General features: G+C 48.2%; 1 protein-coding gene across 2 annotated transcripts in view; it reads right to left on the bottom strand.

Annotated features, from left to right (window-relative positions):
- Nucleotides 1-14,690, bottom strand: part of FSIP2 (fibrous sheath interacting protein 2) — a 43,974-nt gene that overhangs the window by 17,506 nt on the left and 11,778 nt on the right. For both annotated transcript variants that reach the window (XM_075338136.1, XM_075338138.1), the window contains exons 4-6: nucleotides 11,666-11,755; nucleotides 3,585-3,625; nucleotides 2,345-2,414 (exon numbers count right to left, since the gene is read on the bottom strand). In XM_075338136.1, the coding sequence (XP_075194251.1) occupies nucleotides 2,345-2,414; nucleotides 3,585-3,625; nucleotides 11,666-11,755 (201 nt within the window). The remainder of the gene's footprint in view (nucleotides 1-2,344; nucleotides 2,415-3,584; nucleotides 3,626-11,665; nucleotides 11,756-14,690) is intronic.

The following is a 14,690-nucleotide window of genomic DNA, read 5'->3' as shown; positions in this document are numbered from 1 at the left end:
TAACCTCTTGCATGACTAGAAAATGTTGGGAGATGAGAGCACAGATGACTCACACCTTTCGAGTCACACTTTTGTCTCTTGTGCTAAACAACTTTTACAGCAGGCATAAGTGTGATTCCACAGCTCTAGAGAGGCAATATGGGATGGAAAGGCAGTACAAGCAAAGCTGAGAGTACTTGAGGAGGAGAGCTAATAGAAGATTTTGTAATGTGACACAGCTAAACTCAGTTGTGCTGCCCCTCCTCCATAGGGAGCTTATCTAAAAGGTGTGAAGGTGTTAGTTATCTGTGCTTTAATCCTCCACCACTTTCTAATTGTGCAGGAGGTTAGACCAGGATTTCAAACCATAAAAAACCTAAGCTATTGTAGGAACCTGTTCTTTTTTTGCTGTGTTTCTGCCTGCTTAGGGCAACTCACAAATACAAGGAGAAGAAGTTCATGCCTCCAATGAAAACTCTGATAAGTCACTTGGACTTAACAAACGTTAACTGATTACTTGACAAATACTTTGATTGCTTATGTTAATAATGTTATGGTTAATATTATATATCTTGCTTTGATTATAATTTAAACAATTTAAATCAATAACTTTGTGTTTTCTATTAGTTTTATATGTCTTGTTCATAAAGGCAATTTAACGGGAGTAGCTGGTTTCCCAGGCAATGAACTCTGCACTTCCAAGTTCTTTGCTATACAGCTTGAATGCTCTATTCTGAAGCTTGCCGGATTAATGGATCTGGCAAGCTACAGTGTCCCTGTGTTCCAGCAAAGCTGCAGAGTTAGGCTATGTGCCCACGGGACAATGTACCCGCGGATTTTGCCGTGGAAAGCCTGCGGATTTATCTGCATTTTCTAGATACATCCACAGGTTTTAGCAAATACAGACACTTCCCATGTTATCCTATGGGATTTGGGGAGTGCTGTATCAATGGTGCGGTATGTGCGGCTACAGAATATGCTGCGGATGTCCTGCAGCCACACGTAACTGCATGTCAATTATTCATGCGGAAATATCTGCGGAATTCCCGGCCCTCCACTATGGAGATAGAGGCCGGGACTTCCGCAGGTAAGTCACACGAATGTGCACAGGTTTACTGCAGATATTTCGCTTGAATCCCGCAGCAATGGATAGCTGCGGATTCCAAGGAGCTGCTACGGGAAACCTGCGGACATACCTGCAGATACATCCGCGGGTACATTGTCCCGTGGGCACATATCCTTAAAGCTGCCTCAGCTAATAGCATGGCAGAGCATAGAATTTGGACCAGCAACTCAACCATGCCTGCCTAATATAAATATTGAATCAAGTGAATAAATGCAGCTGGCCCCAACTGTCGATGTTTAGGATCACATTGTCCCCTGACAAACCTAAAGCTAAAAGGTAGCGGTGCAGTGCATTCCCGAAGATTGATCCTGAGGACAACCCTGTTAACTATGTTACAGTGGACCAGAAAACTTTCCAGGTATGTCTGTTTTAGTATATACGTATAAACCTAATAAAATAACACTTTTAGAGCATATTTTCCCAGAACTGTGCATTATGATATTCCCGTTAACCATTACTGTTTAATGACAGTTGACATTGTTGGACTGTTTAGGAATTTATGATTCAATCATTTTTATTAGGTTTCCAAATTTTGTAAATAGAATAGTTATAACAAGAACAAAATTAAATACATTCCTGTTCAGGAATTTAAAGCGAGAGGTCTCAAATTATTCATATATTTCTAGGAAGAATAACACATAAATAAAAACATGCCTAAAAGGAGTAACAGGAGTAAAATGAACAACACAAATATTCTGTATCAAAAATAGTTTGACTTTATGGCCAATGTTAAAGAAGCTCTCCCATCAAAGGTTTTATCTTCTTAATATATTGCAATAATCATAATATACATATAAAAAATGAACTTATAATTGATCATTTTGTTTTTCTACCCAGTTAATTCTTCTGTTTTCCATTAAGTCTATGACATGACGTGATTACAAACAAACTAACTGAATCTTTCTAATCTCTATGTAGAAACAGGAAGTCTTTTTTCCACATGAGTCACTGCAAAAGTCAATGGTAGGGGGAAAGAGGGAGCAACTGGGTCAGGAATTAAATGGGGGAATGATTTATGTTGGGAAAAGAGACTTCCTGTTTCTACATAGAGAAAAGAGAAGTTACTGGGTAGAAAATTAGCAATTGTAAGTACACAGTCCCATATAATATGATGACTGCATAATATTAAAAGCATAAAAACTTTGATTGAGTGCTTCTTTAATAAGCAACAATTAAATAATTTAAGGTTTTGGCCATTTCAATTAATTTTATGTTGACTTTACCATATGTCAGTCTCACCTTCTCCATCATTTTCAGTAGCTGACTTTTATATTGCTCCCTTTTGTGTATCCTATCCAAAAGTTTGGCACTGTTGAATAAATACATGTATGTTAAATAGAATCACATTAAGGGTTCATTCACATCACCGTATAAATTGCACCAGTGCTATCCTTTTTTTCATCAGATAGCACTAGGATCGATGTTAGTCTATGGGGCAATGATGATGACCGATATTTTTGACTGACAGAATCTGTCTGTTAAAAGCATCACAGTATGCTGCGATTTTACTCTGAAATCAGATGGGAGCGGTAAAAAAAATGAGATGGCATACAGAGCCACAGTATAGCACTCGATTTTTTCTGTAGCATAGGAAACTGTAAATAGTCCTGTAGTTGATTAATGATTAATAGCTGCTGAGGAAAAGAACGGATTGCATACTATTTAAAAATTTTTTTTTTTGTGGGTTTGTGTTTTTTTCTTTTTGCTTACAGGGTTCATAACGGGGGAGGGAGGCTCATAGACATCTCTCCATTACCAACCCAGGGCTTGATGGCAGTTGTAATTTTTGACAAATCTCAACTGACATCAACCCCTCATATTAACCCGATTGCCACTGCACCTGGCTAATCCAGATAAAGCACCACAATAGATTCACGTATTGTGGGCCAGCTGCAGGCTGCTATTTTTAGGCTGGGGAGGGCCCAATAACCATGGACCTCCTCAGCCTGAGAAAACCAGTCCCCAACTGCTTCCTCTACCTGCGCTGCTTATCACAAATAGGCGGGTGACCGCACATACATTTTTTTTTTCACTGCGCATACCAATCACAGTAATTCCAGTAGCAAAGAGGGCTACAGCATTACTGTGATTGTGAGGCAATCCCCGCATGTTTAGTGGCTGACAATCAGGTGCCAAACATGTGGGGATGGAACTCAAATCTCAGGAGGCAAATACCAAAATACTCGACCAGTAACCAATATCCTGAATACTTTAATATTCATGCGAGTAACAAATAGTGCCAAATATATTTGCTCATCACTTATTAGCACCCATATAGAGTGCCTAGATTATGTGTACATAGCAAAATCTGTGTATAACTGGTTAATAATAGTAATCTCATGTTCACACAATATTTTTTTTTTATAAAATTCTGAAACATTTTCTAAGGTATCACCAATAGAAATGACACATGTTGTGGGCCATTATAGGACAGCAGTTGCAAGAGGCAATTTTGTACATAGTGCGCATAAATGCTTACTTGCTTCTATTGATACTGTCAATTTGCTTCCTAATGTGTTCCTGGAAGAAGAAAACACATATAATTATCATTTGAATATACTAAAAGTGTAGAATTGTTTATAAGTAATAGAGCAGTTGCACATTATATGACATAAAAGCCATACACCTTTCCCTGACACATCTGAGAAGTAGGGATTTACGGCACTTTATTTGGTGTTACAGAGTCCCTATAATTCTGTATTTCAGATATTATATTCTCTCCTTTGTGCAATGGACCATGTTGTGAATACACCAAGGTACAATATGAGATAATAGTTGGCTAGGTTTGTCGTAAAGAAAATGGACTGGGTTAATGCTTAGGCCGTGTTCACATGTTGAGTATTTGGTGAATTTTTTACCTCAGTATTTTTAAGCCAAAACCAGGAGTGGAACATCAGAGGAAAAGTATAATAGAAATACGGGCACCACTTCTGTATTTTTCACCCACTCCTGGTTTTGGCTGCAAATACTGAGGTACAAAACTCACCAAATACTCCGAGTGTGCACGTGGCCTTAGAGGAAGGTCCCTAAAATAATACTTTGTAGGTCAATTTCACACATCCAGCTTTCATGATCCAAGTACAAGCCACAAAGTCCAAACTGTCTGAAGTAAGCCTCATAAGCTGTATATTTCTGGTCAAGAGACCTGAGCTTGGTCCAGACATCTCATTCTGTATTGAGACCATGAAGGTTGGATGTCTGAAGCGAGCGCCAAGATTGTTTCTATAGTTTTATGCTGCTGCTAATAATAATAATAATGCAGAATTTTGATTAGAAACTATTATTAGATCTTACTTATCTGTCATTTGGAGCATGTATTGCAGTAGAGTAAAATAAGTGTACCGCCCCAGCGTCAGCAGTCGGGCTGCGGATCCTCCGTGGCTCGAGGGGTCTCCGGACCCGGGAGGGGTCGCGTGGACACTCGAAATAAAAGGGGGGGTAGTTACAGGGGATTTTGTATTTAGAGTACGTGATGCCACCCACGGTGTGTGGTAAGGTGGAGTACCTTCGCTGCTGTTGGGAGCGCTCGGTGGCGGTGGAATGGCAGCTAGGTGTTTAACCCCTTCGTGGGTAGGGGGATAATGCCCCATGGCCCGGAGATGGTGCGAGGGGAATGCCGTTGGGGAGGAAAGGGTCACTGCGTACTCACTCAGTCCAATGTGGTGACTGAGGTGCCTGACACCTACAACTTGTAAACCGAAATTCTGAGCACCGCTGCAGCAAGGAGGGAGCACGCTTGGATCCCGTGCCCGATGGTGTTGCTTGTTAACCTGTGACCTTTCCCTTGTAGTATAGAACTGGTTGGGTCCCGCTCACCCGTATGGCTAACGGAGTGAGCTTGCTCTCAGGGTTCACGCTTGGGATTTTATGGACTGTGTATTGGGAAAGTCCTAGCCCCCTCGTTGCGCTAGTACACCGATTTTGGAGCGGGTGGAGAACGAATCTTGAAGTCTTCGCCCTCGTCGGGTAAATTACCAGGACGCTTCAAGCTACTTCCCGGCCTAGGGTCCACGTACCCCGCCGTGCCCTGGCCCCTGCCCGGAGATGGCTCAAGTCCACCGGCTGACCTCTTTTGCAGTTCCGTGCCCCTTGACACGATCCCCTGCGACTGGGGTTCTAGCTCCTACCAGGCCCAGACCAACGTCTGCCACCTAGTAACTGAGGAGCCCAGCTCCTAACCTCCAACTGACTTGTGACCTCTGATCACGAGAGTCACCACACAACTGACTACTCCTGACCCTCCCTAACCAACCCCACAAGTGGGCGGCCCTATTCCCTTCAGGCTTCTCATTGGTGTGTCTGGTGGGTGTGGTGCAGTGTGTTTCTAGGATTTTTGATTGGCTTGTTCTTAGCAACACCAAAGGTCAGGGACCCGTAACCAAGGAGGAGATGGATATCATGTGTGGCGCCCTGGACAAGCCAGGACGTCACAGGTACTGCAACAACACACCCCACACCCCGGTTAGGAACATCAGAGTCAGACACAAATCCTTGTTGCCTCCCTCCAGGGGCTGATGTCCACACCAGGTGGGGTGGAGCCAGGCGGTTGGCCCCACCCACAGAGGAGTTCACAGTCCTGGAGGCGGGAAAAGGCAGTCAGAACAGTGAGGGACAGTGAAAGTGAAGGAGTGAAGTGGTAGTGGAGGAGAAAGAGCAGACTGACCGTGTCCGGGTACGTGGCCCAGGCACCTAAGAGCAAGGTTGGCAGACGGTGGTGACCGTCTGCAGGAGAGGCCAATTGACGCACAACCGTAAGGACCGGGGACGGGCGGTGGCCCACCGGTACTGAACCGGGGAGCGAAGAGAAGCCAGCACCATCCGGCAGGGCCTACGGACCCCGACCAAGCTTGGAGTCGCCGTTAAACCGGTCAAATCCGTCAGCGATGGGAACCTCCGGGGTTTCCCAGCAGTAAAGACCCGACTGAAGGCAACCGCTCAACCGTGAAGGGAAATACAGCTACCACCACAGCAAGAGTTCCCAGGGCCAGAGCCTGCGGGCAAAAAGGGGCTTCTCTGGAAAACACACCGCTGGGGAGCGGGCTACCGGTGGGAAGCCATCGGGGCCAAAAACACAACACCGGTGCAGGGAGAGACAGTCACCGCCAACCTACCAGGAGTGATCACCGCAGCCGTCTGTGGGACCCGTCCATCCAGCCGTTTGCTTTACCAGAGACTCCGTGTACGTTACTGGCTGAGTGAGTACCACCGTGCTGTCCGGCACTGCGCTGCCCCCGCGACTCTGCACCTCTCCAGGCCCCGCAATCCACCTCCCAGTCACCATCACCGGGTCCCGGGACAACCAACCCCTACCCACGGAGGGGAAAAACAACATCCAAGCTGCTCCCCGCCATCGCTTCCGAGATCCCCGTCACTAGCAGCGGTGATATCCAACCTCATCACAAACCATGGGTGGCATCACGAACCACATCCCCAACTCAAACCACCCCTTTCACTCACAGGCGAGGAGCGCCGCTCGAGTCCCCGGATCCGGCCCACCGCTCGAGCCACCGAGCAGTGGCGAGCAAGCAGCAGCCCAGAGCCGGACCCGAGCGTGGTGAGCGCAGCGTCCCCTCCCTGCCCGCGACAACTTGGCGTCACGAACAGGATCCTACCGTTCTACCGTCTGGTAGAGGTGTGACTCGCCCACCCCAGGGCTATGGGACACCCGGTGCCGGGCCGGACTAGTCCGGTGGTAGTCAGTGGTGGCTGGGCCCGGCTCCGTGGCCCTGGTGGGTGTCAGTAAAATATGTGGCTTGCTTAGTAATGGTTGTGTTCGTGACGCCACCTGTGGTATGCGGCTATTAAGCCGCCGCTGCTGTGTGGGGCCTCCGGGATGATGTTATGGCAGCAATGGTGGTACTGCTCCCCACAGGTGGAGCAATGCCCGGGGCACTGTTGGTGCTTGCGAGTGTCTATGCAGATGAAATAACAGAGGCAACTTCAAGGGTGCAGTTCAAGTTCTTTACTCACAAATCTTGTCGGGTCCCGGGAACCCTTGGACTGCTGGGACCACTGTCAGGGACCTCCGCTGTTTCTGGGTGATTCTGAGAGTGAATGCCGGTGCCCTTCTCTTAGTGTCTCTTTCTTCTGCTGTCTTCCTTAGCCTTGCCTTTGTTAGGATGGACTTGGCTTGGCCTCCACTACAGCCTCCAGGCTGGGGGGTCACCTGTCGGCTGATTACCCCTTTTCTGGAAGTCTGCTATGGGTTCTGGCCCTGGGAGTCTACAACCTTCCCTGGGCCTCGGTTTTTACTGTTTGGAGATTGTCTTTGCACTCCTCCAGTCTCTAGGGACCGTCCCCTGTCGCAGCTTGATCACTCCACCGATGTTAATGTGGAACAGGCCACCGCAGCCTACAACTACCCGTGGCGCCTCTAGGCCCGCTCTCCTTTGGGACCTCTAGGACTGCTCGTGGTACCTCTAGGACTACCCGTGGCCCTGCGACTCATTCTGTCTCCTACGTGGTGTCACCTGGACCTCTGGGTCCCAGGATCTTCACCAGGAAGCGTCTCCTTCTGTTCCTCTGCTCCTGTCGGACTTGGAGCTTTCTTTCCTTCTTTTCTTTCTTTTCTCCTCCTTGCCTGCCTCCAGCAAGCCTCCTCCTCCCTCCTTTCTCTCGTTCTTCTTCTCCAAATACATGCTGGCTCCTCACTCTCTCACTCCCTGAGGTAACTAACTAAACTTGACCTTCCTCTCTGTGTCTGCTCTCAGATGGCTCCTCCCACCTCCCCAGTTGCTAAGCTACCACCCTATGGGAGCAGGGATGGGTCTTACAGCCCCTCTCAGCATGCAGCATGGGAGGGTTGCCTGCCACTTTCCCTGGTCCCAGTATGTACCTAACAATGGGTGTAGTGTGGATTTACCAGGGGACCGGAGTTCACTCTCTTCCTCTCCCAGAATGGGCATCACACCGCTGGATGGGGTGCAATGACCTGTGGCGACGGAAGCCTCAGGGGCGCCACAGGTGCGCCTTGTGTCCCACCGGAGGTGTCCGGCCGAAAATTTTCAGAAGCCGCCATCTTGGGCGTGAAAAGTTCCCCGCTCGAGCGTCTCCCCGAGCAGTGGAGGCGCGAAAGCCGAAGCCCCACCCCTGAAGAGGAGGTACCAGAAAGAAACCAAGGGGAGACGGATGGCGTCTGGCCGCATGTAGACCACGGCTATAAAAGCAGGGACGCCAGGACTCTGCGGCCATCTTTGGTTCCTGGAAGGGGCCGCTGCTAAGATGCTGACTCCACCCGGCAACAGCGTCATCCCCGCAACCGCGCCTGGTACCGCGGCGTGGGTGGAAGTCCGGACCGGCCAGCTAAGCAGCCGTCTGCAGGCCCGTGTGCAGCTCCTCCTGGAGGAGTGGGAGGCCGACATGGCGGACGTGGTGGCGGCTGTATGGAGACGCGGGGTGGGGGAAGATCTGGAGGAGCGGGTAAGAGACCCACGCCCCTGTATTCCCAAGGGATCAACCGTCGCGGCTGAGGCCCGGCCTGCACTCGCTCACCCTGCTGCCTCCCCCGTTACCCGCGTTAGTCGCTACCGCCCCGCCACTAGGCCCGCTACCCGTCCAACTGATAGCGGTACCCAGCCAATCCGCCCAAGCGGACCGACCTGTAGCCGAGGCCCGTGACTGTCCTAAACCGCTCCCATGGAAGATACCGAAGACCGAGCCCGTCGGCGGAGATATACCGGCGGCACATGTGACCGTGCCTAGTCCCGTACCGACTCCGGCAGCCCGTCCCGTGCAGGAGGAGATGGAGGTCAAGCGGAAAAGGATCCCTGTACCCATCCCCCACTCCTCGGCTGAGGCTGCGCCGGGTCGTTGCTGTGAGGCAGCACCCCAGGCCATCACACCGCGGGACCTTCCACCCCGAACGCCAGTAGTAGGCAGCGTAAAGGAGGTCTTGCGGGGCCCTACCCGTGCGCAGGGGCCCGCAGCAGCCCCTTACTGGGACAGGGAGCCGACCCCGCTGGGCCAAGAAATCGCGGAGAGGGAGAAGAGGAAGGCGGAGCTGGTAGCCCGCACAATAAGAAAGAAAGAGAACCTCCTCAAGGTCACTTTCCGAGTGCGGGGCCCGAGGTACGAGGGGTAAGTGAGGAGGTTCGACGTCCGTAGGGAATACGGCTTCATTTTCGAACCGGGCCTGGAGGCCGAAGTTTTTATAGCCCGGAGAGACGTAAATGACCACCTGCCGGAGGATCACCCAGGCCGCAACCTGCTCCCCGGCGACCTTGTCACCTATACCCGGCACTGCGGGGAGAGGGGCTGGTTTGCCCTGGACGCTAGGCTGAGAGGAGGCCAGGAGCCTCAAGCACCAACCCAGCCCCCTCCCCCGCCAGGTGGAGTGGATCTGAAGTAATGGCAGCGGTCCCCCACAGCACCGTTGTGTGATTGTTGAATGTATGAATAAGCATGTAACTGACTGATAAGAAAAGGAATCAACCGTTGTTTACCTGATTTGCACCGTGATTTAACCGGCTGTTGCCGGCAACTAGTCCCCGTAGGGACTTTCTGCAACCGTTGCGTAAGGAACTACTTACGGACAAGCCCGAGAACTTGCAGGGCAACCACAAACTTGTGGCATGTAAATAAAAAAAGTTGGCTTATTACCGTGAGGCTGATTTGGGAGGATGGGCCTGGATGAAATGGATGGCCCAGGCCCGCCACTACCGTAACCGGTGGCGATCCTCCAGGGGTGAGGGGTTCCCCATGGACGCTGGTCCCCTGAAAGAGACTGTACCCGCTCGGGCAATTTGGTTCTGGGCTGGGGCAAGAGGTGCTGCTCATTTTCTTAGGGGCAGCATCAGGGCCAGGTTGTTTGGGCGGGGGGAGAGTGGAAGCCGTTACCGTTAATAAAAATGTTAGTAACGTTTAAGAAAGTGCCTCCCGTTATGGGAAGTTTTATAAAGTGATGCTTATGTTTTATATGTGTTTTTCTACTTTTTTTACAGTTAAAAATAAAACCGGTGATGGACGGGCAGCCCGCGGACGGTCTGCATTTAACCAAGGGGGAATGTGGCGCCCTGGACAAGCCAGGACGTCACAAGTACTGCAACAACACACCCCACACCCCGGTTAGGAACATCAGAGTCAGACACAAATCCTTGTTGCCTCCCTCCAGGGGCTGATGTCCACACCAGGTGGGGTGGAGCCAGGCGGTTGGCCCCACCCACAGAGGTGTTCACAGTCCTGGAGGCAGGAAAAGGCAGTCAGAACAGTGAGGGACAGTGAAAGTGAAGGAGTGAAGTGGTAGTGGAGGAGAAAGGACAAACTGACCGTGTTCGGGTACGTGGCCCGGGCACCTAAGAGCAAGGTTGGCAGACGGTGGTGACCGTCTGCAGGAGAGGCCGATTGACGCACAACCATAAGGACCGGGAACGGGCGGTGGCCCACCGGTACCGAACCGGGGAGCGAAGAGAAGCCAGCACCATCCGGCAGGGCCTACGGACCCCGACCAGGCTTGGAGTCGCCGTTAAACCGGTCAAATCCGTCAGCGATGGGAACCTCCGGGGTTTCCCAGCAGTAAAGACCCGACTGAAGGCAACCGCTCAACCGTGAAGGGAAATACAGCTACCACCACAGCAAGAGTTCCCAGGGCCAGAGCCTGCGGGCAAAAAGGGGCTCCTCTGGAAAACACACCGCTGGGGAGCGGGCTACCAGCGGGAAGCCATCGGGGCCGAAAACACAACACCGGTGCAGGGAGAGACAGTCGCCGCCAACCTACCGGGAGTGACCACCGCAGCCGTCTGTGGGACCCGTCCATCCAGCCGTTTGCTTTACCAGAGACTCCGTGTACGTTACTGGCTGAGTGAGTACCACCATGCCGTCCGGCACTGCGCTGCCCCCACGACCCTGCACCTCTCCAGGCCCCGCAATCCACCTCCCAGTCACCATCACCGGGCCCCGGGACAACCAACCCCTACCCACGGAGGGGAAAAACAACATCCAAGCTGCTCCCCGCCATCGCTCCAAGGATCCCCGTCACTAGCAGCGGTGGTGTCCGACCTCACCACAAACCGTGGGTGGCGTCACGGACCACATCCCCAACTCAAACCACCCCTTTCACTCACGGGCGGGGAGCGCCGCTCGAGTCCCCGGATTCGGCCCACCGCTCGAGCCACCGAGCAGCGGCGAGCAAGCAGCAGCCCAGAGCCGGACCCGAGCGTGGGGAGTGCAGCATCCCCTCCCCGCCCGCGACACATGCAGAAGGGCAAATTGCACAATATCCTGTGGCGACCTGATAGGCCAGGGTGTCACATAACCTTTGAGATCAAAGTGGTTCTCTGGGGCTAGAAAAACATGGCTGCCTTTGGCAGCACCACACCATACTGGTTATGTGTGGTATTCCAGTGTAGAACTACTATTGTGATTGGGGCTGAACTGCAATACCCATACACATCCTGTATTTATTGCACTGTTTTTCAATGACAGCAGATGAGTTTTTCTAATTCAAGACAACACCATTAATTTGGTAACCCCACTACAAAGTATCATATCTCTAGGAAGCGGCATCACTATGTAATGAGAGGGTGTCCAACTACCGGAAACCTCACATTTACCACTAATGCTCACCTGTTCTTTTAGATATTGTCTGTTCAACCCAATCACCTGATGTCGAATATAGTTATTGTACTGATTAAATTCTAGCAAGGAACATGTGACCTAAAAAGAAACAATCAAAGTATAACATATCAAGTATACACCGAGCGCAACGGGCTGAAACCTCAAAATGTAAGGGTTATATATTTACCACTGATCCACAGCTCTCTGCATCTTCTAGTACCAGCACTAGCACAGATCCTTAGGCCATGATCATGCAGGGTGTTTTTGCAGCATTTTTTGCATGGTTTTTGCATTGGTTTTAGGCAACTCCATGCTAATAAAAAGCTGCTTTTACAGTTCCAGCAAAGGCTATGAGATTCTAGAAATCTCATGTACCCACACAAAACACCTACATATTTTTTCCTGACTGAAATGTCAACCTCCTTGTTTTTTTTGCGTTTTTGTAAGAAGCAGCATGTTAATTCTTTCAGTGGTTTTGCAATGGCTTTGTTTTTTTTCACCCATACAAAGCAATGGGGAAGTGCAAAACCACAGAAAAAACGCCAGAAAAACCACACCAAAACTGCACCAAAATCACAGGTTATTTCCTTCCCAGAGAAGAGGTGTTGCTACAGTTTTACTGCAGATGAAAATCGCCCTGTGTGAACATTAACTAATTTCACACGTCCCATAAATAAAAAAACAATTTATTTCTTCATATTAAAAGACAACAAGCATGTTGTTAGGACATCCAATTTTTTTTTTTTAAGTCCACGTCTTAAGCGTTTCGAACCCCTGTAATGGTTCTTAATCATGGTCTATCATTAAGAATCATTACAGGAGTTCAAAATGCGTAAGACGCGGATTTCAAACATTTTTGGATGTCCTAACAACATGGTTGTTGGCTTTTAATATGAAGAAATAAATTGTTTTTTTTACTTATGAGTCATGATGGTGGAATAACTATTTTTTCTGCTACTGGGAATTGTGCTTCCTTGAAAACGGAACCAACCTCCTTGCAGCGTCTATTGATACAGGATCAGGATAAAGAACTCTTCTGTGGGTGAGCTGAAATGTTCTATTTTTTGTAATTTCACACGTCAAAATTCAATCTTAAGCCATTTTTTAACAGCACAAAGAGAGGCATTAAGGTTAGGTTCCCGAAAAATTAGAGATTAACTTGTCGTTGGTTTTCGGGCTCATTTGCATGGATCAATACATTTGCTAAACATCTCTACTACTTTCAAATATTCATAGCAGTTTTGCAATACCATTTTTCATATATTTCATTTTTTCCAGATAGCTAAATGTATTTTTCATTGTTCATAGTAATCCTATAGCAGTAATGCTTTACCATTTTTCATGTTTACTGTATATTTTTATAGTGGCTAGTGTGCAGCTTATTATCTTTAGTACAGATATTCATGATGACATCCTAAGGCCAGGTCATCAATATTATAGATGGAAAATTCCTTTAAGGCTATGTGTGAGTGCTTTGTATTTGGTTGCAGAAATTTCTCCACCAAATCTGTATTTCTTGACAGAAAAAAACCTTGTGGTTTTGTCACGATTTTGACTTGTTTTTTATGCATTTTGGGGTGGAAAAACACTGCGAAAATGCTGAAAGAATTGACATGCTGTAGTTTTATTTTTACACCAACTTTGTAAGGAAAAAAGCACAAAGCTGTACAAAAAAAAAACCGCAATAAAAACTCAGTGTGCACATAACCTAAGGCTGTAATAGTTCACATTCCATTTAATTCCTACATCATGGAAGGGTGTAGGATTTAAATGAAAAAATGCTGATTCGAGTTGGTCAGATGCTCGGATGAGGTCTATGCGAGTAGAAAACATTATGATGGAAAGTCAATGATTGGGCAGTTCGGCTCTGCGCCCACATACAGCCAGCAATAAACAGAGCATTTTCAGCAGGGCATTTTTTTTTGGCACACTGCATCTGAGAACATTATTATATTCCCTGGAGGGCCATTCAGAGACTGCAAATGTCTCTCCATGTGGTGCCTACACACATCATACCGTGAAACAAGCCTGTGCGTTGTGGTCATTGTTTCATGGATGAAACATCCGAGCACCAGCGATACTCAGCTGAGCTCCTCGAGTACCCGAGCATTCTAATACTCGAATGAGTACCAAGCAGTCACGAGCATACTCGCTCATGAGTTATAACGAGCTATATACGTTTTCTTACAGTATATCTTTGGAAAAGTATATCTTAATAATAATTATATTTATATAGCATCAACATATTCTGCAGTACTTTACAAACAAGTGCAGACAATAAAGACATTACAAAGTAACTCCCAGTTCAACAGTTACAGGAGTTAGTGGACTGAAGGCCCTACTCACAAGCTGTGAGGCAATATGGAGTCATCATACCAAAATCTTACTTAGGGCTCGTGCGCACGTTGCGTACTTACATGCATTTACGCTGCGTATTGCACTGCAGCGTAAATGCATGCGTTCTGCGTCCCCTGCACAATCTATGAAGATTGTACATGATATGTGCGCACGTTGCTTTTATGAACGCAGCGATTTGGGTGTTAAAATTTTGACCCAAATCCGTGCGTTCATAAAATCAGCATGTCAATTTTTTGTGCATTCTGGATGTAGCTCCCACTCTGTCTATGGTGGGGGCAGCAGCCATAGCACATGAAATCGGCTTTTTTTTAACAAAAATACTGCATTCATTCTGCAGCGATTTGAAGCGCACATGTGCTGTCAAATCGCTGCAGAATAATCAGCTGTTACGTGCATGAGCCCTTAGGTAATGTGCACACTTTGAGTATTTGGTTGCAGAAATTTCTGCATCTCTTGGCAGGAAAAAGCAAGCACAAAAAGGCTCGTTTTGCCGCTTTTTTTCTTGCATTTTTTTATTGCTGTCAATAGTGAAAAACGCTGAAAGAGTTGACATGCTGCAGATTATTTTCTGTACCAAATCTAAAATGAAAAAACCCTCAACTTCAGGTTTCTCAATGACTTTGCTGGCATAAGGATTTTTTGCAGTTTTTTGACAAAACTGCTCCAAAAAAACGCA

Source organism: Anomaloglossus baeobatrachus, chromosome 3 (genome assembly GCF_048569485.1).
Source record: "Anomaloglossus baeobatrachus isolate aAnoBae1 chromosome 3, aAnoBae1.hap1, whole genome shotgun sequence".
NCBI lineage: Eukaryota > Metazoa > Chordata > Amphibia > Anura > Aromobatidae > Anomaloglossus > Anomaloglossus baeobatrachus.
The sequence above is the reverse complement of the archived record's forward strand: the minus strand, read 5'-3'. Positions and strand labels throughout refer to the sequence as shown.